At 40.9% G+C, this 22,945-nt stretch overlaps 1 protein-coding gene across 2 annotated transcripts in view; it reads right to left on the reverse strand.

The window, feature by feature from the left end:
• PLCL1 (phospholipase C like 1 (inactive)) overlaps nucleotides 1-22,552 on the reverse strand; it is a 228,945-nt gene extending 206,393 nt beyond the window's left edge. Inside the window, exon 1 of one of the 2 annotated variants that reach the window (XM_055812011.1) lies at nucleotides 21,997-22,552. In XM_055812011.1, the coding sequence (XP_055667986.1) occupies nucleotides 21,997-22,269 (273 nt within the window). In that variant the 5' untranslated portion in view covers nucleotides 22,270-22,552. The remainder of the gene's footprint in view (nucleotides 1-21,996) is intronic. The other variant, XM_055812010.1, reaches the window with a different exon arrangement.
• Nucleotides 22,553-22,945: the final 393 nt, after the last annotated feature.

Raw genomic sequence — 22,945 nt, forward strand, 5'->3', positions numbered from 1 at the left:
TTTCTTTGCATATCCCTGATGCACAGCTGTGACAAACCAACATTCTTTCAGCTGATAAGTGTCATTTGGGAGAGAATTGTATCACCTTCTTTTTATAACATAGTTGCCTCCCCAGAAAGGTTCATCTAATCCAAATTTATCCTTGAATTTGACTTTTATAGAAACTTATGTAATAGCAACACAATTTAATATCCCAAGCTTAGCTTTCTTTCCAAGGCTAGACACTGCTACTACAGTAGGACTACAATCGTCTGCCAATGCAGTGAGGTCTTTGCTACCTTTTATGATTTCGTTGCACACATTTTTAAAAACCATTATCTTTATTATTATTGAGAGGGTGATGGGGAGAGTAAAAGTCAATCCAAAGCATATTACAATGAGTGGATCCAGCAGTTTCTTCCATAGCTAGTTATCCTGAGGTTGCTTCAGCACAGTAGCAGTTATCCTTTACTGATGCCAGAAAAACTCCTCCTCTAAATCCAATCTCTAATTCACCTTGATAGAAGTCCATAAACATTTTGTTAAAGTACTCTCAGAAGGCTCAACTAATAATTTAAATAACTTTCCTAGATTAACAGCCTAAACCCAAGGTTTTGCTAAATAAGAGTATTTTAATGCAAACAGCATTCATGGAAAGCCTGAAGGATTCCATTTGCAACCAAGCGTACAGTTACCTCTACTTTCACAACAAAATTGACAAAATGAAGACAGGAAGAGGAAATAATAATTCATCCATCAGCTTTAAGACCTCTTTAGACCTTGGAAGAATCACTGAGACAGTACTTAGATGAAGGTCCCACCCAGCCCAAGAAAAGCTGGCCTCTTCAACCCCTCTAATAACAGAACTAAAGGAAAACATCAGTTTCCACTGATATTTACAAGATAAACTGAGAAATAAACCCTTTTCTTTCTGCTTTCAGTTAATTGGATTTTTTTAATATCGTAATATGAAATAGTAAGCTAAAATTCATCTTACCCAAACTGTGTAAGAGAACTATTAATTGAATCTAAACTTAATTTGAACCAATGGTTTCTACCGCACAGGAAAGGAGTTACCAGCAAAGTAACCCAAGGGAGGCTGTTTGTTCTAAACCATCACACTCTTAAATTAATGGTCATGCTAGTCAAGAAAGCAGTGCATTGCTTTATAATACTGTTTTGCAGTAGGAAGGACATTTAACATGTGAAGTTTTGTAGCTCCCAGGGAAAAAGGGAAAGCATGTTAGCTTTCTTTATTTGGAACTGGAAGACTGTCATAAAGTGTTCTGCAGTAATAAGTTGCTTAACAAAGATGCAATAAAAATATTTACACATTCAACTATTCCAAGGCTTGGATCATCAGAAAACAGCTATCATAAAACAAGGCATCTGGAGGAAGAGTGAGCAAAAGGACACTTCAGTACATAAACTCTGTGGTGAGACCAAACAGCAACTCTGCAGTGAGAAGAAAAACACGGAAACAACGATGCTCATTATAAGCCACTGTAAAATAAATTAGCATGAGAAAGATAAGGAATGACACTTTTGAATAAACATCCTTTGAAAATGAGAGGTGGAAGTCACTTAAGTCATTGTGCGGATCAAAAAGCTTTGGGGAATGAACAAAACTTGAGTGTCCTCTATGACTTGCCCCACATCCCCACAGCTCTACAGCAGTATCTTCAGCCTCCCTGTCCTTCTCTTACCACTGCAAGTGCCTACCCCTGAGTGCCTGAAGCTGCTCCTCAAATACCCTCAACGCCTTGCCACATCCCCTCACGCTCAGCAGGGCTGACCATCCTGCCACAGGAGGGAGAGCACCGACACGCAGCTCCCTAGACAGCCTCCCCACCCAAGTGCAGAGCCACAGAGACTCTTGCCAGAAGTAACGAACTCTGCAGCATCCACCTCTCTGTCAGCATCAGCAGTGAGTTCAAAAGGACAGTCACAAACAGTGTTAGCAACTGGACCTTGGCAAGAAAATTCTGCTTAGAACACAACACAATATGCATCTTACACAGCTTTTCCTTATGTGATCCAAGTACAGTAATTAGAAATGAGGAAACAGTTCCCAAAAGGAAAACTTCCAGAAAATATGTCCCCTTGACTACCTGAATTGTTCCAATAGCCACTTAAAAATAATTAAAAAAAAAAATTAAACCCCCCAAGATTAGTAACTAGGAATTGCAGATAGGACTTGAGAATTTCTTGGCCTTAAGTAATCTGTTGGCGGGAGAAATTAGTAATAGGTAGTTAGTTATGAATACCTCTTCTTCATAAGAAGTACCACAGTTACCGCTCTGCCACTCAAAGCCACTCAAAGTAGCAGTTAAAACTTTTTTTAATATGCTTTAAGCTCATACCTACACCATTTGCTTCTTCAGAAGGAAAAAAAGACTGAGAAATCTACTTGTCTTTTTACTAGTTACATGTCATTACTGGAATAGCCTTGGGGGGAGGGGGGGGGAGGGGAGGGAGGGGAGGGAGTTTGTTTAGCTGATATTTCTTCACTCCTTAAGAAAAGAAATGAGAGCTTTTACATGCAAAAACACTCAGAAGAACAAGTGTCAGGAAGGAAATAAACCAGGTTCAATTGCAGAATTTTCAGTTCTCACTACTACTCACGCTAAACTATAGCCTCCCAACATGAGTTTTATGTAGACAAAGAAAAAACCCATGTTGCAAATGCATGTAGGCTTAAAGATCTCAGATCTGTGTGCTGGCCTACTGTGTATGTACAGAGGATGACTTGCTACTGAAGGCCATCTATACCTGCAATAAACCTGCAAAGCAGGATGATGAATACAGAGAAGTTGTTACAGTAGAAATGTTTCAGCACTTGGTTCTACAGAACCTGGTCGACACCTCTGTCAAGGTCTGCTCCAAACAAGCCCGGAGATGAGAAAATAAGAGGAAGGCACTGTGTGTGACCCTTCATTCCCCTTCAGTATATCTCGGCAGCTGCAGGCAGAGTAGCTGGACTGTGCACTTCTCCCATATATGCTGTGGGAAGTGGTGATACAAGGGAAAACATAGTACTGAATCCTTCCTCTCTCCAGGAGGCCCAGGCAGAATCTGGCGCACAGCAATGTTCAACCACAATCCTGCAATTAGTTACATGTACACTTAACTTGACATTATTAAAGGTCTTGCTGATACATGGCAGGAAAACAATGGGCTCGTAGGATCAAAGCATTAACAGGTCGGAAGAAAGATTACAACTGAGAAAGAATACAACTTACAGTTTTTTCTTTCACCAAGAAGTGCTATGGAAGTGTCATTTCGATGCTCAAACCCCATCAAAACCTGGACTACACTAATTCAGAGTCTCCCCGGTGCTTTTCACAACCTTGTAATTACACCTTGTATGAGATTATTTTTCAAGAAGATCTTATTTCTATTTGACAATTCACTAAAATAAAGGTTTTTCTGTAGACCAGACCCTCTCATAGATAAAATAATCTCTGAAAAATAAAACAGGTTAATATATCGATTTATATCCAATAAGTAATATGCAATACCCAGAATAACAGCTGTTTAGTGCCCACCACCAAGGACATTTCTCTTGATGGTCTCTCCTGTGGGAAAAGGAGGTTTCACCACCCTGAAAGTCTCAAGAGTTTTGAGAAAGTAATCCACTTTTTCCATAGAAACACATATGTCAAGGTTTTTTGCAAAAGCAGTGTGAATAGCTATTTCATAGACATCAGATTCCCGTTCCCATGGTTGTAACCTTATAAAACAAGAAATAATTGAAAAATAAAACAGAACGACACTGATTTTAACTAGAATAATAACTTGCTGACTTTTGGTAACAGTAGCCTCTAAGGAATTGTATTTTTGCTTGGCTGCAGAAGTGATCATTCTGAAATCCCTTTCAATTTGTATCCAAAGTACACATCTTAGGAAAGTATATTTCTGCTCCTAAAAAGTGCAGGTTGAGGGGGTTTTTTAGCACTTGTCAAACACATTATTCAAATAATTCATTACATTGTTCAATCACTGCAGCTCTTGCCATTATTTTCTATAAAACAAATTAGCACAATACTACCTGTATCCTTCAATTATTTTCCTCATCCATTTAAGTATGGATAATTTAAATCTGAATATATTTTTGGCCTAGTATTTATAGTCAGAAATTATAATTTATAGGACCCATAAAATTTAACACTATTTGGAGGCTTCTTTCCAAAATAGTTAAGTATTAACAATGTTGGCGAATTCCAAAGGGAGTGTAGGAAGACAACTAAGTTCATCTTTGAAACAACTCTACAAGGCAGAGGAGGAAAGAGTGAAACGACAGGCAGTTCTGATTCCTTATATAGTGGCAGGAGATCTCGATTTCAGGAACTGGCAATCAAGAGTGTGTCTGAGAAATGTCTTTTCCCCTCAGTTCCATCCCTTTCTTGGGTGGTTTTCAGCACATCTGCAGAAGCCCTCTTCCTCACAGGCAGAGGGGTTTTACATTGGCACCATAATACTTCAAAAACAAAAAAAGTAAGGGGGGGAAGCTTCCTTTAAAAGCAACCAACTGACTCGCTGAGACTTGAGAAATAGAATTAAAACTATGGGGCAGGAAGAGAATTGGTTCTCAGAGTCAAGGATTCCCAAAAAGCAAAGAAATTTACGATTCTAGCAAAGCCTCTTTCAAGAGTTATTTATGACCTGCCTGGATTGTCACACTGCCACGCTGTATATAGCAGCTCCAGGAGGGGAGGGGAGGGGAAGTCCAAAGGGAAGGTATCCAACCTGGTGAGAACATACAGATTCCATCAGAGCTGACCAAGTCCCAAGGTGAAATCACTTCAGCCTTGCCAAAAAAAAAAAGTATTTCCAGTAAAACAGCAGAAAACAATGAAGCTAAGAAAGTGTCATCATTCCACTGAAAAAGGGAAGTTCTGGGACTGAAATAATTCTATCGGTCTGGAAAAATAAGAAATGTAAACAGCTTCAGGACACAGTCCAGTAATATGTGAATACTGAATACTAACCAGGATTGTAACCAAGACTCTTCACCTTTTCACATTAGTTGGGAGTGTGATGTATATATAATCTCCATTCTTCTGTGCAAAAAGGAAGAATCAGTTGCAGAAAGATAACAAGACATAAACATACTAAGATTTTAAAACCAACTGTTGCTATGAGTAACTAATGACTTGTTGCACAAGCAATATTTGTCATATTTACGACAAAGGTGTTAACATCAGTTTTGGTAAGAACTGTTCCAAAGGGAGCAATGCTTTACCCCCTGCGGTCACGCAGACTGGACAGCCGTTGCCAGCAGGGAGACTGGCTACCCAGGTTGGGCTGCAGCCAAGCAGCCCCAGCACAAGAGACATTGCATCCTCTTTAACCTCACTGTTAGCAAACACAAGACAGAAAAAAATCTGACATCCTCAAAGCTAGGATGGAGAAGAAAAAAAAAATTCTGTTCTAATACAGAGGTTTAAAAGTCTTATCCTTCTAGAAAGTGATGCTTCTTCATTGCAAAGACTCCTTTCTCATTCAATAAAAGAATCTTTACTGTCTTTTCTTGCCTTCTCATTTCTTTCTCCAAGCTTCTATTTTTAATCAGTGTTGTAACCATACTGCTTTTGGGGAAGAAGTTTATTAAAAAGAAAAACAGAACTTTTATTGTGCTGCATAATGTCCTTGTAAATGTTAAAATTAGAGAGTGTCTGCCTGTCTTTCTCTTACCATTAATCTTAAAGTTAAATGCACATGAAGCATTTTATATTCTTTGTCCAACACCTTGTGTTCCTTCCCAAAAAGGCAAAGCATGGGGTTTTCACCTCTGAAATTATCACTACACGCTTGATCTGAAGACTCACCACTACATTATTATGGCAACAAAACCAATATAGCTTTAAACAGTACCATGGTGGTAAAAGAAATAAAAACACTGTAACTCCTACATAAGCCCGTTAACTTTGAAGCAGAAACTATCATTCCATATTCTGAAGTCTTGAGACACTGTAGAGCGTGCTACAGAAAGTAATCACAGCTCCATTACTTTTGTCAAATACAAGTTTTAAAATGCATGATTAAAAAGAATAGCTAAACCACACTATTACTCAATAAGTCTGTTGACAACATGATATTGTCGCTCTAAGTAGTCCAGTATTAGCACCACAGTGAATCGCTCCCATCAGTTTTGGCAAACCCTGATACTGTAACAGAGGTGCAAGGTAACCTCAGGCAGCACCCCAAAAGCACTGAAAGAACTGGTTTGATACTTTGCTTTGAACTGCTTAGGGGCAGCACAGAAATAAAAGACTTAGTGGCTGAATGCATGAAGTCAAAATGTACGTTACTGAGAGCTGAACGTGCACTAGCAGGGAATCACAATGACAGTAAAGTAAAAGCACTATTTTCTCCTGACAGTCATCAAATCGGATTTAGTTTGGGCTTTTACGTATGTTTTGACATCTTCAGTCAATTCACCTTCCATTTCCTGAGAATTTCCCAGTGTAGGCAAGGCCACAGATCAAATTCAAGGAGCAGATTCTGAGTTGAGAGTAAGAAGGTTATGGTGGATAGCAAGTAAAAAAAGAAAAAAAAAAAATCAGTCAAAATTCACAAGTTGATCAAGTCCACTGTGGCCTGACCAGCCATTTGGAACACTGCGAGCACATTCCCAATAGTTTCAAAGCAGCATAGATTTAATTCCAATACAGGGCAAAAACACTTTACTATGTAGACAAAAAGGTTGCAGATATATGTTTTTTAACTTGACAATGGAATTAACGATCTTCACTATTAACTGGTGACCATTTGCTTTGCAATAAAATAAAAAGTGCTATTTTTAAGTGCCAAGATAAGATTGAAAAAATAGGAAAGAGTATTTGGCTATAAAATGAGGTAAAGCAGCTATTTAAAAATGGCTGCCAGACTGGCAAAGGTTAGAAATACGTAGTCAAGGCCTCATTGAGTCACACTGCAAACTCCCTCCACTGCTCCCCTCCTCAACACATCCAGCCTATTCGCCCAAGGCAGACACATTCAAGGATGTGCCTCCTCTGTTCCCAACTTTTAACATCAGACACTGGCTTCACAGAACAGACAAAGTACAGCTAAACAGGATGAATCTTGCACACACAAATTACCCTTGCATACAGAAAAAAATAATCACAGGAGAAATGTTATTCAAAAATTTGAACTGCAGTTTGAACTGGATTCATGACACATTTCCCCCTTCCCTGGAGTATTCTGTAGGTCCACCACAACCTTTGTAGTCTATATTAAGATACCAAGCCATTCTGTACTTCCCTGCATTTTGGCTTCAAGCATACAGTACAGTAATGAACACAAGCAGCATCTTCTCCAGCAGAATATTTATACACTATTACGTAGGACAGGTCACTGCAGTTAACTCTCCATAAGCTCTGCTTTCTCTTCTAGCCAGCCAGTCCCTCCCCTACCAAGCACACAATCACACAATGCACAACATACTTTAAAGTGACGAGGAGCAGGGAATCATTTCCTAGGCTGTTCTCCTCCAACTCTCTGAAGGCTTCTAGGGGCAGTTAAACTTTTCTTCTTGTTTTTCACACCTATCAGAACAAAGTACAGCGGTGTCCTCAGGGAAGAAGGCACTCAGACAGATCTGTAAAACCAAATACAAATCCATCATCATAACGAGTCAATTAATTAAGCATGGCTGGTAGTGACCTGCTGTGAGAGACAGTGGTAAACTTCTCATATAGTATACAAACTACGAAGAAGAAAAAAAAATAGCGCAGTCTGCAGCAAAGAAAGCATTAATCATTATTATCACTGGAAACACCACGAAGCTTATCTTAAACAACCACTTGAGAAGAGCAGCAATTCTCCCTAGTGCATTGCCTGGGTTATTTTACTGCTATTGATCACTAAATCATCACAGAAAGAGAGAAAAGCTTGGCATTCTTTGGTTATTAGTGGCTCATCTGACACCATTAGAAGCTTATTTAACAACTCTGTAATGTGTCTAGCCGTTGCAGGTCCCTCCAGAAGGATGTTTAATGTCTGGAGTCTTAGACGCTCATCAAGTTTGTTTCTGTAGCCTTTTCCAGAAGGGGTTTAAAATTATAACTGCAGCAGAACTGCCACTATCTATACAGCTGAGTGTGGCAGGTACCCCAAACACTTTCTTGACATAGTAAAATCTTCTATACAGCAAGTAAAGCATGCATTATAAATGCAGTGGCAAAACACACACGCAAAACCCCACCCAAAACCCAAACAAAAGAAACAAACAAACCCCACAGTATTTTCAAAAACATGGGAGAGGAAATCTTCCAAGTTTTGCAACAGAGCAAAATCTGCTGTACAGATTAATGAGTACCTAAGACCCCTATCTGAGAACTGGTTATATCAAGTTATACAAACACTCAGCATGTTTACACCTTTTCTACAATATTATTCTTTCAGATCATTTACCTCTGTATTTGCATTCATCCAATCATTACTTTACTGGAGCATAATAAAACCCAAAGGGGTAATGCAATATTATACCTAAACACTGCCCATGGATTCAGATATAAACCCATAACTGGAAACGTACAAAGTTCCTGAAAAGAAAATGCCTACGAACTATGAACAGCCACTAAAAATATAGACAGACATGACAACCAGCCACTAACAAAAAAAAACCCCAAAAAAACCCCACACACACCAAAAAAAACCACTACCAAAACAAACCCCAAAAAAACCCACCAAACCAAAACCCCCAGATTCATGTACTGTTTTATTAATTCAACAGTATAGTTGAGTATAGCTGGCATTCGATATACACAGTCAAGAAGATTAAAAAATTCCCACTGTCCAAACTGCAAGTAACTCGTGTTTTTCCACAGGGGACATTCATGGTCTTATCCTGAAAGATGCCATTCATTTACAACTGCCAATACTAAGCACTTACGAAGATAACCTTCACTTCCAATACCCAGAACTTTGCCAAATACTCCTGAATAGTCTCTTCTACCTAAATATGATATGAATCAAATACTTCTTTAACACAACAGGCCTAAATAAGAATAAACACAATCTCAGGCCTGCAACACCACAGTGCAAGCAATTCTGTTGGCCTAACAGAGTGCTCCGGATTGCAGTTTGCCTCAGCAGCACAAAATAGTCTGTACCCCTCTTTGCCAGAGAGAAAAACAGACAGCAGCTTCCTGCAGAAACTGCCAGCTCAGGACCAGTTTTCCAGCAAATCCACCATCCTTCCCCCCCCCCTCTCTTTTGCATTCTCTGGTCATTCTGACACCCTTCATCATCTCCAACTTCCAAGAAAAGGGCCATTGGCCTTGCAACATATGCAAATTATTTGACAGCGCAAACCATACTTTGCCTTCTTACATATCTACTGTAATGCTGAATTAAAATAGTCTTTCTTTTCCTTTTGAAAATAAGTTGTATTTTGTAATAATTACCAAGTTTAACTCTTGGGTTCATTACAGGAAACAACATTACCATTTCCCACTGCTAAAATTGTATAATAATGCAAAATTTAGCCTAAAAAAGTCAATTTAACATGTTCTGTGAATTTCTATTGTCATGCAAAGTGTGCGTGAAACACACATAGGTAGGTGGATGGGAAGATAATAAACTGAGCAAGTGGAACTATGTTCTTTAGAACATACATCTATCCAGACATGTAAACACTTCAGTGTTTTCCTTGAATGGTATTTGGAGAACTGTGCAATATGTGCTCCTGGCTGCAATATGCCACAACACAAGTTAGAGACATTTTGTGATCCCTGAGTAGGTGTTCAGATAGGTAAACAAAGTAAATGGCATTTCAAATGAAATAAAAAGTTCTGGATTATACCACATCTACACCACAAAAACAGTACATCTGAGCAGGGTCATGTATTTTGCCTCACAACTATTCAAACAAGACAGAAAATGTTGTAGCCTTTTTATGTTAGAAAGCTGATCTTTCCTCACTGTGCCCACACTGTTCCTTTCAAATCCTCAAATTTCTAAAAACAAAGCCAAACACACTTGCAGTAGGATATAGCTCCATTTATTCAAGCTGACAGATGAGTATCTTTGGAGAAGTTAGAAGCTGATCTGAAGGAAATACACAGTTCCTTCTTTGGAGAGAAGAGATATGCGAAAGCCAGACACCAACTGTATGTCAATTTTATGCCCATTAAGAAACCTAATAAAAATGTATGGTCCTCTCCTATTTGGAAGGCAAAGTATTGTTACAGGATCAGAGTGTGCTCTTAAGCTTTGGGATTTTTACTTCACATTACGTAAATCATGATTCTTTGAAAAGCAACAAAATTGGTCTCTTCTCCAGGCACCACAGGCACTGCCACAAGTGGGCACCAGCAAGGCGCTGCTTCCCAGCACCTCTGCACTCCTAATGTGCGCTCTGTTCCTCCTTCAGTTTCATCTCTTCTTGGTAAACAGGATGCTCCATCTGGCATCAGCTCGCATCTAAACGTGAATCTGGGCATTAGCCCTCAGAAAGGTGAGCTCTTTGGGCAAAGGGAATTCTTAATGACTCTCCAACAGCCACAAGATTTCATCACAAGTGCTTGTATGTCAGCATTTCACAGCTCATGGGATGTGGTTACAGTGAAAAGATACTTAGTCTTTCCATCGATCAAAGCAAATTATCAATTTCATGTCATTAAATTAACCTTTTTTCCTAGCACTTAAGCTTCACCTGGGCCCCACACCCTCCCAGCAAGGCTACCGAGCCGAGGCAAAGCAAGCTGCTTAGCACAGTCGCATTTCACGCTCCCAAGCCAAAAAATGTGGTTATCCCCCCACCTCTACTGTTGCAACCCAGCTTCTCTGCAGAAAGACACCACAGTCCTTGGAGTGATCTATGTAATCTATGCCCAGGATTATTTAAGTAATTATAATAGTTTTAAAAAAGCGAGTCCTCAAATTTGGGAGGTACTGCTGCAGGGAACACTCCGCGGCGACTAAAGATATCAGGAGAATTTTCTGAAGTCTGAACAGTCTCTGATTTGGTCTCAATGAGATCTGTATCAGTTCATTGAAACGAACTACTTCTAAGCACTATTCCTGTCCATCAGACTTGTGTACCTCACCACTACGTATGAAAGTGCCTCCTTCTCATCCATAAAGATGAGGAAAAAAAAAAAAAAAAGTACTGAGTATGAACAGAATTGTTAATGTGCATTCAGCAAACAAACCCTGCCTCCAGCAGCACTGCCAAGCAAATAACTCACAGCAAGTACATTTGTTTATTAAGTCATCTCTCTCTTTGCATCTCAGTTTTAACAGCAACTCACTTTTTGTGTGTGTTTCTAATAAGAGCAACTGTTATCTGGAAACAACCCCCTAAAATTCATTCTTCACCAGTAATGTTTGGGTTTAAAGTGATACAGGTATGACAAACAACCTCACCTAGTTCAAGTAGGATCAGCATAATAAAATTAACAGCATTTTAAGTCTTTAAAAGCCTGAAAAAGATGGTTTCAACGTAAAATAACAGGGTTCAGTGATTAGGTATTTAAGTTCAACCCATTCCTTCCTTCACTGATAGCAATGGGAAAATTGCCAGTGATTTCAGAGACCGCAGAAACTACTTTTATACTCAAAATCTGCACTGCTTTAGGGAGCAACTGCCACTGTGAATCATAACACTGAGAAAGAAATTCACAAGCTATATATACTATGACATGCATTTCCAAATCATACATAAGCACAACCAATTTTACGTAACGCTAGAAGACGAGACCTCCTTCAGGATACATCCATACATATTTCCCAGAACAATCTGTCTTCACTCCAGCGCCAAGACTTCGGTGTTCCCCGCAGAGCATGGCCAGCCCCAGAAGACCGCACGCACAGCGTGCCCACTGAGAGCTGTGCAGCTTGCAGGCAGTGTCCAGGACTGGGCTCCATCTACTGCAGAACACAAAACATTTGCAGAAAGTCTTTTTTCGTATGTTTAATGAATTCCAACATCTATTTTTTTTTAGCCTGCACTCACAGAATTTTTTATTACAGTATTTATATGAGGTAGCCTGGAGGTGTGTCATACTTCAATGGAATATAATTCTTTTATTAAACGATTACATTTGTTAAATTAATTTAATAAGCTCCTACATAATCTCATTTGGAAAAAGAAAGGAGAACTTACAGTAATTCATTCATAGTGCTCTCTCCTGATAGCTCTGGCTTGAAGAGATCAGCATTCACTTTAGCTGGGCAAAATGCAACTTCTAATCAGATATTTATGAAAATTGTTCTAAAATTAAATTTAAAAGGAAAAAAGTTACATCACATGAGTCTTCCAAACAAAAGTACAGCTTATAAAAAAATCAACGCAAGAATCCAGAACTCATTTACATTTACAATGAGAGTTGCCTATGCTGTATTTTGTAAGTGTCTTAAGAGAAAAATCTAGTGTTAAGGAAAACATGTTTTTTATTGTTCCATGCAAATAGCAACAGTAGGCTAAACCTGACAGAATCCACCAAGAATATCTCTTCTCTCAAAAAATTATCCTGACAAAAATAAAATAAAAACACCGTTGTGATGATAACTTAGAACAGTAAAACTTGCCTAAACACCATGGGGATGTGGAAAGCTTAATAGGAGATGCCCAAATGGCTTTGGAGTTGCCCCAGAATGTTTGATGAGCTTCACTCAGGAAGAGAGGGATGCAAGGAATCAGATTCAACCACCGAGCTGGCAAGAGCAGGACCAGGGCAGCCCTCGCTCATCCTCCTCTTGTTGCCTCCACCAGAGCTGCCCTAAGTGCTCATGGCAAAAAAAGGACCCTCTGGCCTCCTGGAAACTGCCTTGTGCCCTCTCTTACAGGCCCCCACTCTACCCAAAACTGTACATCATTCAGCCATGACTCCCCTTAAATACCTACACACCTCTAGCTCTGTACATGTCCAAGAGACTGCTATACCAAAGCAATTCAGCTCAGGACACAAGCTGTTATTTTTCTGCCCTGCAGGACTCTTTCCCCGCCAGGGAGCTCAGCGCTGCAGTCTTAGTCACTGCCCTTCACCATGTCCCTACCCTGCTTGCGCACTTTTGGCTGACTCCTAACTCCACTGCCCAAGCTCCCAGTCAGGCTTCCCAGTTTTATTTCAGCCTTGCCTGCTCCCCATGGCAGCCGCCCCTCCCAGCAGTGTTTGGATTATGTATAATCCAATTTTCTGAACATCACTTGAGCTTCTAGACATGCTCTCACTCTGTTCTGCCCCATGGCTTTGCCAGTTATTTGAGCACTAGCATCTGATTCCTGATCGAGGAGTTTTACTTCCTATTCACTTCCTGCTTTTTTCTTGCATACATGGTGTAGCCAACATTCTCACACGGTCACTACAGAACACATACTCCTCAAAATGTATTGACAGTGCAGTAGGATGCAATGTTACAGAATGTCTTAAATTCATCGCATCTTTTTTATCAATAGCCCTGGCAGAAGTTTTTGTTTGGCCTGTTGTTCTTTTGGTTTTGGTTTGTTTCTTTTTAAGCAGATACGCTTTCTAGGAGATACATCAACACAAAACACAGAGAAAGGTACAGCAATACACACAAAAGCAAGGTGGATATAGCCATGTTTGCATAAGCAGCAGGCCTTTCCTAAATCACAAATGCACCCTGCATTTTATTTAAGCAACTCCCTTTTTTGTTGTGTTTTCTCCACAAACTTATCTGAAAGAGCTAAATAAAATTTTGTAGCTTACAATCAAAACAGAACAGCAATCCATCAAAACTGTCTAACAAATTAAAAACATGCTATGCCTACCTGTAATACAATATAGATAATTAGATCCAAATTAAGGTGGGAGGATCACTGCTCCACATAGCTTGACAGACTTTGGGTCCATAAAATAAGAAGACACGAGCTTTATGCTTTATCTGATTGCAGGATTATTTGAAAGGTATGTAATTAAGTAGCCAGCTTCATACTGAATAGATATCAAAGAGAGATTCTTACTGCCCATTCAGAAGTTGTATCCAAGTTATCAAAAGAAACTTCCAGTGAAGAATGATGATTTTGGAGTCCTAATTACCCACCACCCTGCTTCTGCTGTAGGCATTTACACTCCCGCAAATCAATACATGTCAACTTTGCAGTACTCAAACTAATTTCCACTTTGTATGAGTCTCTGAACAAGGTACCAGGCAGCACGCTCCTTCTGCCCCTCAAAGAAGTACCAAAGCAGCACAACATGGGTCAGCCGGGAGGGATGAGATCTAGCAGGATGGAGAACCTCTGGGGGATAATCAGTGTGAATACAATAAATGTTTTCTGTAGCTGTTTTTGCTAGAATTATCCAAGACACAGTGTGAGTGTTAACACTCCCCTGAGCATGCAACTCAGGAGGAGAATTACACCTTCATGCTAACATTTACAGCTAAAATATCCTTTTTAAATCCTCGCAGTACAGTTGCAAAGTAGCAATACTTTGGTGTCAGTTACCTTTCATACTTTGATGCACCTTTAAATAGACATATCGCAGTAACATTACCTGACGCATGCTGCCCAAAATAGTCCCAAGACTAATTTTGTTGATGTAAGTGGCTCTGCAAGAGGAATATTTCATCTCTGTTTGATTCCAGTTATTATTTCAATTAGGGCCTGTACACAGTCTTAATGGTCAGAGACTTTCAACTTAAAAAATACACGTGTTAACAATAAATCACAACTAAATGAACATAGAATCATTTAGGTCGGAAAAGACCCTTAAGATCATCAAGTCCAACAGTAAACCCAACACTGTCAAGTCCACCACTAAACCATGTGCCCAAGTGCCACATGTACATGTCCCTTAAATATCTCCAGGTATGGTGACTCCACCACCTCCCTGAGCAGCCTGTTGCAATGCTTGACAACCCTTTTGGTGAAGACATTTTTCCTAATAACTAATTTAAACCATTACAATAATCTCAGTAATTTAAACACATTTCAGGAAGGGGCTCAATAACCACTAAAACTGCAAAACTTTGGCATAAAAAGATTCCCCCAGAAGACAGTATTCTACATAAGTAGGCTTCAAAACCAAAACTGTTCATGATACAGAAAGAGTTAAGAATAAGGCTTTGACTGTAAATATACTTCTATGCCAATACATACAAAGATCTCAGTCTTCAGAACTTGTTAGTATTTGGTAAAAGCATTTAGCCTTCTTTTTGCAGAACTTAACTTTTGAATCAAGTCTGAGTAGTTCCTAAATGTGACATGCATGTCAAAACTTCCAAGTCATATTGTCCAAAAGAAAAAAACCCAACAACCTAGAATACATGTGTAATAAAATGTTATATTAATCATCATACCCCATTTTTTACAAAAATCACCAGGGTGTTTCCAAACTTTACACCTACCAGGTACATCCTTGAAAGAAATGCTGATTTTTATGAGCGTGATCAGCTACATGGTTCACCACAGAGGATGCATTATTTGCTCTACAGTAACTGCCTGCATTTTCACATGTACTGCTGGGAAGGCCAGAAAAAAAAAATATACCATTAACTCAAATAAAACATTTTTGTTACAGATGGAGTTGATCTCAGTGGAACTACCAAATGAATAAAACATTATCATAAGAAACAGGATTTGCGTCTCTGCACAGATCTGAAAACTTAGTTCTATTAACAGCTGCTTAACATATTTGGAAAACAGTAGAAAGCATTCCTTCACCACTGCTCTACCCACCAGCATCATTACTCCAACAGAACTTTATTTTTAATCATAATTTATGTACTTCTGCACAATAGTCTTTATGCACATCACATACTTTAAAAAGAAATCAACCAGTATCACCAACTTCATCTCTTATTCCTGACCACAACAGCTCCTACCTCTTACTTAGAAAACCTATCAAATGACTTCCTGTAAAGACCTGCCAGAACTTGTGTTTGCAGATCACCAGACTTGCTAGTATCCTACAGTAAGGATACTGTCTCACCAGTTTGAAAAAAGGAAGTTAATTCAGTGCAAGGCATTCAAATTATCTCAACTTTTATGATCCTGTATGGAAAGATACCACAAACACAATGCTATTACCCATCTCTACCCACATGTTTAATGAGATCACTACTTGTGTTATGTTTTGTGCTATATGGAACCAACTGACAAGAAAAATACTCCAGTTAGCAGGCTGCATGACAGACAAATCTGCATAATAAAAGCAGTTTAGCCTGGATGTAGGCTGTTGGGGTTTGGTTTCTTTTGAAAGTACTAACTAAAGTTTACACAAGTCAGTGTCAAGGTTCACATTTAAGTCTTTTAGCCAGGCACCAAGCTCTTCTTGAGCAGAAGTTAAATAACCTTTCACTTTAGTACAGAGATGGCTGGAAATCAGAATTATTTTATTTTGTGGCAAATCCAACCATCAGAAACAGAAAGTCTAAATTAAACATGAAAAATTCCAAGAAATTGAATGGAAAGAAATCTTCACTTACTATTCATAGACTGACTCGGGCACAAGGTACATATTAAAATGCTCAGCAGCAAGTATAAGTGCCTCTGGTCATGCACAATAAAAAAAAAAATAAATCCCTGTAGAATGTTTTTCTGGCAAAACTTAGTTCCTTGAAAGGCGTAAGAAGCTAGGTAAGCCTTCTGGACAGCTCCATCAGACCCATATGCCCAAATTCTGCATCTGAATCCCATTTCATACACTTAGGTCTTCAGTGGAATGTGGTCTGCATTGCTTCAGATTATTAAAAATACCTTGCACAAAAAACTGTAACACCTAAATCCTTCTCACTACAATGTTATCATCACAAGCACAGCCATACTGGACCTACCAACACTGTTTTGTTTTCTGGGAAGAGGCAGGGGTTAAACCTCAGTCTGAAATGCCTACTGCCCTCCATGAAAAAGTATCTTAGTGACAAATGCAACACTTCAATAGAAAAACCGCCCAGCTTCAGGGATAACAACTACTGGATATCATTCATTTGACAAAAGCAGGTCTACAACCAGTACAGTTTCTGTTCAAACCTGTCTTAAGTAGATGCTTATGAAAGTGGTGTATGGAATACAGGCACAGTGTTATGAAAATAGTATAAAGACTACAGCTATGCTGCAGCAATCCAAAAAATATCTCCAAAATGCTTCTCTTCTGTAAAGCTGGCAAAAAATATAATTAATTCCAAATAACTAATTAACAGAGAAGATTAATCTTACTTCTACAGTGTTTTTACATTACCAACAATGGAAAAGAGTCTTCTCTATCTCTTAACAGTCTATTTAAGTTTTTCTTAACAAATAGATACCAGATTAGATAAAGGTCAGTCTAGGCTGGTATCCCAGCTACAGGACGACATGCATGGGGAGACACATAAGAAGCAGGAAAGTGCAGAGCTATCAATGCCCTGCTGTAGCCTCGCAATGTTCAGCCACTTGTAGTTTAGGGACTGTGTAAGTCAGATGCCTTTGGTGCATTGTGAAGCTCTCTTCCATCAATTTGTCATTTTAAATCTGCTGGAACCCATTTACATTTCTGACTGCCACAGCTTTCTGTGGCTGTTAAGTGCATGATTTAACCACATGCTGCATCAGAAAATACTTTCATTTATTTTAAACCTGCTGCTATACAACTATCACTGGCTTTCCCCTACTTCTTTACATTCTGTGAAAGACAGCGAATAGCAGTTCCATGTTTCTCTCTCCACAATGTTTAGAAATTTACATACATTAAAATATCACCTACCAGTTACCTTTTTCCAGACCAATCTGATGAATTTCCTGTTTTGTGGCAGTCTTTCCATGGCTAGGCATGTCATTCTTGCCCTTCTCTACACCTTTTTAGGCTGCACTCTGTACTTTAATGTATTCTCTATTAATATTTTCCTCTTTTTCTAGAGTACTTAAGAATATACTAAAGAATGCAATTATGATAAAATCACCATTGGGCTGTTGCCTAATTAATCAGCTTTAATGAATCCTACATAGTCATAGTTTTAGATCATTAAGTAGCAAGTATCTAAACGCAAGCTTACATAGCAAAACCCTAAGTAAGAGTTACCAGTCCTGAAAAACTCTTGTCTTGTGAAAAAGTCTTAAACAGTCATGTTGCATAGACAGATGTATCCTGTATTTAAAACACTTAAATTTTCTCGCCACACTTCACAATGCAAACTGGAAGAAACTAAGCCTCATTCCTTTTCATTGCATGTTCGGTTTTTTAAAAGCTAAAAATGCCACTAGGAAAAATACAATTTCTTGAAACAAGATAGCTGGCTATCTTGATATACTTTCACTAATTAATTCAATTGCAAAACCCTATTCCTTACAGTCATCAGACTACTAGTATATCACAAGGACAGCTAAACAGGCTTTTAAAGGAGTTAAAAAAAAAAAAGCAAGTGTGCATGAAACAGAAGCAAATAGTCTTTGGAAGAACTTCAGTGAAAGGCCTCATAGCTCTACTGTGACTGAAGTCTGACTCTGCAGTTCCTACTTCAAGTTCAGTTCACGGGCATAGTCTGCTGTTAACATAATAGAGAGCTGCCTTATCTGCTACAGTATCTTGACACAAAGATCTAGGAAGAAAAAAAAAAACAACAGGTAGTCCCAAAATTTTGTCTTGCATGCAACCAAAACAGAGAGTGAAGTTTCATAAGAACCGACTGGGAAATAATTTGGTAAAAAGTTACCAAATATTTCAGTAGGTATTACATAACAAATGACATAGCCTTCCTACCCATTTATTAAAATGCTTGTACATGGCACTGTCAGAAGGAACACGCCAGAAGGAAAACAGCATCAGTCGGCTCTGTTTAAAACTCCACACAGGAAGGCTTGTAAAGTGTTACATGTAAAAGAGAAGAAACCCAGTTCTTCAAGCACTGTCTTAGACAGTCTCCTGACCTAAAAGTGGTTGCCATTAACATTTTATTTGCAAACAATTGGCCCTGGATTATTCACACAAGAAAACAAGAAATGGAAACATCTGGCAAATAATTTAGCCAATGCATGGTCCATCTTTAAGCTTCTTCAAAAGTGGGTCAACTTCTGTGTTCTCTTGCCCTTTCTCTAATTTTGCCTCCCAACCATTATATTCTGCAGACTTCAGACTTCCCATGGCAAAAAATCTTTCTTGCTCCAGTTCTGTAGTAAGACCATTTACCTCTTCCTTGCATTAAAAATGAAACAAAACCAAACAAAAAACTAATACACATGTATTACAAAAACTCCCTAAAGCACAAGAGCATTTACAACTATTTCTGATTAATGCTATTTCAAATTTACCTCAATCTACAAAGCTGTGAACATTAGCAAAGCAAAATGGGAATAAAAATATTCTCGCTACATTTTCTTCTTTTTATATAAATGAGTTCTCTTGTTTCTAAAGCCAAATATAGAACACATGAATGCACTGAAGATTATCAAGAAGGGTTCATATTTTACTTGCAGTATATGCCAAATGTAATTTGCTGCAGGAAAGGTTTTTAAAGCAAGTCCCTGTTGAGTCCTTCATAGCTCACAGTTACACTGTGGATGCCAAAACACTCCAACGTAAGTCAGGCTTCCACTGGAAATGCACGCTCAGATGCTAAGCTTGAAACTTACGGAGTTCTAGGAGGAGACAGCTGAGAAAAAAAAAATGCTGTTAGAAGTATACTTTGATCATCGAGATCTACAGAATTTTAACTTCTTGCTTAATTCAGTGAGACCACTCATGCTTAAAGTATACCTTTAAATAATTGGGAGAGAAATGGGAAAACAAGGCAAGAGCATTCAACTCCTGCAGAATAAAAGCTTGTCCTTAAAGTACAACTTCCTTTCCTTTCTTAAACTCCCCTTTTTCAGCTGGCAAGATTAGCCAAAAGCAAGCAATGAAATACCATTCTGACTATAGATTTATATGAACATCTAGACTTTTTAGAGTAAAATAAATATAACAAAATATTGTAAAAATAATTCCCCTGCAAAACATACAATGCTGCACGTTAAAGTCCTGAAAAAACAGAAAAGGTAAAATAAATTGGGGGTGGGGTATCTTAATTCCACCTAGAATTTGTATTCAACACCTGAAGAACATTTCCTAGTGCAGCAGATGTTCCTGAAAGATGCAGACAATTAAATTATTTAATTCCTATCCCAAGTTAAAAGTATTTCCTATTCACTAGTGTAATGCCAAAGGAAAACTGTGATTCAAAACACTTCCATACACCACTGAGACAACTTAGTGGGAAAATGAATGTAATGCTCTGTATGGGATCCCAACAGTACGCCTCAGAGATGCATAGCCTGCAAATTCTCAAGTTCAGATACCTGCTATCAGAACACAACCATGTTATTAATTTAATTCATCAGCTGAACAGCCAAACTGAAGATGAATTATGGTATTCTTCTATTCCATTCCTATCATAAGACCCCATTCCAGACACTTACAGTGACTGGAGTAACTTTCTAGTTTCCAGACTGGATCTGTGCATGGGCATCCTTTGCTCTAAAGGCAATGCTGTCCTAGAAATCAAGTTTTCCCTCACGCAGTATTCTATCAATTGACCCTACCAACCCATCCTCACTATCCTTCTTTGCACCTGCTCTAGTCTGAATGCACCATTCCTAAGAGCACAGGAAACTTAAGTTTACTCAGTTTTTCAGATGATGCCTTACCAGTTCCTTACATAACAACATTAATACATATCTACCCCAGAACTGGTATAGTCTATAAAAATATTATTTCATTTAAATCCAAGATATTTTTTTTTATTTTTTAAACCTTCACACAATTCCAAAAGAATATACCATTCCAACAGAACACTTAGAGAACTTTGGTCCTGATTTAGTAAAGCATTTACACATTTATGTAACTTCAGATTGGAACTGTTCCCATCACATTCTGTGGATCCCTTTAGAAGACTGAAGCCATGCTTCAATGCTTTGCTAGACTTTACGGGTTAATATTTCAAGATGGAACTTTGAAACGATCCTCAAGGATCTTTTGCACTCAACTACCTCGGTCTCCTCTGACTATTAAAGCTTTAAAATGCAAAACCCAAATATTTTATCTATTCCTCCTTTGAAAGAATATACCAAGCTCTAAGAACTAAACCTGTGTTCTTCGCTTCCTGCCTTGAGCTAGAGCTCTGCCCAGCGCCTTCACACATTTACAGAAGTTAAGTCTCACTTCACTGTTCTCTCAATGCCTTCCAAGTGCAAATCACTACAAGAGGACCACGTGCGACCATATGGTGAATTAAGTTTGCCCAGGAGACTTCATTCATGGTCTCCCCAGAAACTAGCAATTAGCTACGTACTTGTAAGAAGATTGTAAGAAGATTCCATTTAATTCGAAACCACACAGTGTATTCTTAAAAAAATTAAATGGGGGAGGGACAACGGCAACAGATAAAGATAATCATAAGGTCATTTTCCTTAACAGATTATAACAAAGGCGGAAGCTTTTAAGATCACACCCGACCTGCTAACTCCGCATAAAGGGTGTGAAACACACGGTACTGCTCTGTAGCCATCTGTACCACATTAAGTCTCCAAACACGCCTTCTGTTAATTTGTGACACTGCATATTTTGCTACTCGAGAGCAAAGAAAACCATCGCTGTATAAGCTATTCATTCTGCCTCCGGGTGCTTCATAAATATTAAATAAGAACAGATACGAGCCGCTAGACAAAAACTTCACAACTCGGCGGGAAGCTGCCCCGCTACGAATTTCGCGGGGCACGCACGAGTGCGGGCGGGACCCCAACACCTCGGCGGCGGCGGCAGGAGCAGGACCCCCCCACAGAGCAGCTCGCCCGGGATCGGCCGCCCCCCCCCCGAGGGCAACCCCTCCCTCAGCCACTTGGGCCGAGGGCGCACAGGGGGCTCGGGGGAGGCAGCGACGCGGCCCCGTCGCCCTTGTTGGGTGCTGGCCGGGCAGCGGCTGCTTCGCCTGCGCGGAGGGAGCGCGCAGCCCTTCGCCGGCGAGCTCCCACGGCGCCGCTGTCCTGCCCCGCTTCCTCCCCTGCCGCCCCGCGGGCGGGGGCGCGCCGGCAGGCGGCTGCAGCTCGGGACCGGCGGAAACTCCGCGGCGGGGGCAGCCCGCCCCTACCTTGATGATGCTGCTCCTCCGCGGCGTGGCCTTAGCCGCCTCCAGCAGGCAGGTGTCGGGGTCAGCTGCTGCCGCCGGCCCCAGGCTGCCGCCGGGGAAGCGCTCTGCAGCGCCGACGGCCGAGACGCCGCTGCGGCGCTCCCGCCTCCTGCCCGCGGCCGCCGCCGGGGCGTCCAGCGAAGCCGGCTCGGGCTCCTCCTCGGCACGGTGCGCGGCGTCGGGAGGGGCACGGCCCGCCGCCGACTGCTCTCGGTTGCCGGCAGCCTCTGCCATCGTGCCGCCGAGCACCGTCAACTTCTCCGGGGCGCCGAGAGGGCGGAGGGGGCAGACACGGACGGGCGGACGGACAGCGTCCCGCGGCGCTCCCCTCACGGCACGGCGGCGACGGCGCCAACTTTCCCCGGAGGAGCCATGCCCGTCCGCCGCAGCCGGGGGTGCCCGGGCAGCACTCGGCGGCCCCCGCGGTGCCGGAGGCGCGGGGAGCGCGGCGGGCGGGGACGGCGGGCAGCGCCGTGCGCGCAGGAAGTGCCGCCGCAGCACCGCTCTGTTGTGACAGGAGCCGGGCGTGTTTTGACAGGCGGCGTTGACAGACGGGGCGCCGGGCCACTCAGCGCTGCGGCAGCCCCTCCGGCAGCCAATAGGCTTGGCGAGGGGCGTGCCGCGGAACACGGGGCTGGGCGGGCTGGGCGGTGCGCGCCCAGGGGCAGGTAGGGCTGTGAGGGAGCGCGGAGCCGCCGGACCCGATCGCCGTCGCTGCGGCTCCGAGCTGGAGGGTGCGGACGGCACCGTCCCGTCCCGCCCGTGGGAAGCACGCTTGTGTGCCGGGGCAGCCGTACGAACGCCTCCCCGCGAGTGTTTTGGGACAGTTTAAGATGCGCCCGTGTTAAAGTAAAAAAAAAAAAGTGTGAGGAAAAGGGGGTTGGGTTATCTCCCCTTCAAGCCCGCGTAG

This window comes from Falco peregrinus, chromosome 8 (genome assembly GCF_023634155.1).
Source record: "Falco peregrinus isolate bFalPer1 chromosome 8, bFalPer1.pri, whole genome shotgun sequence".
Classification (NCBI taxonomy): Eukaryota; Metazoa; Chordata; class Aves; order Falconiformes; family Falconidae; genus Falco; species Falco peregrinus.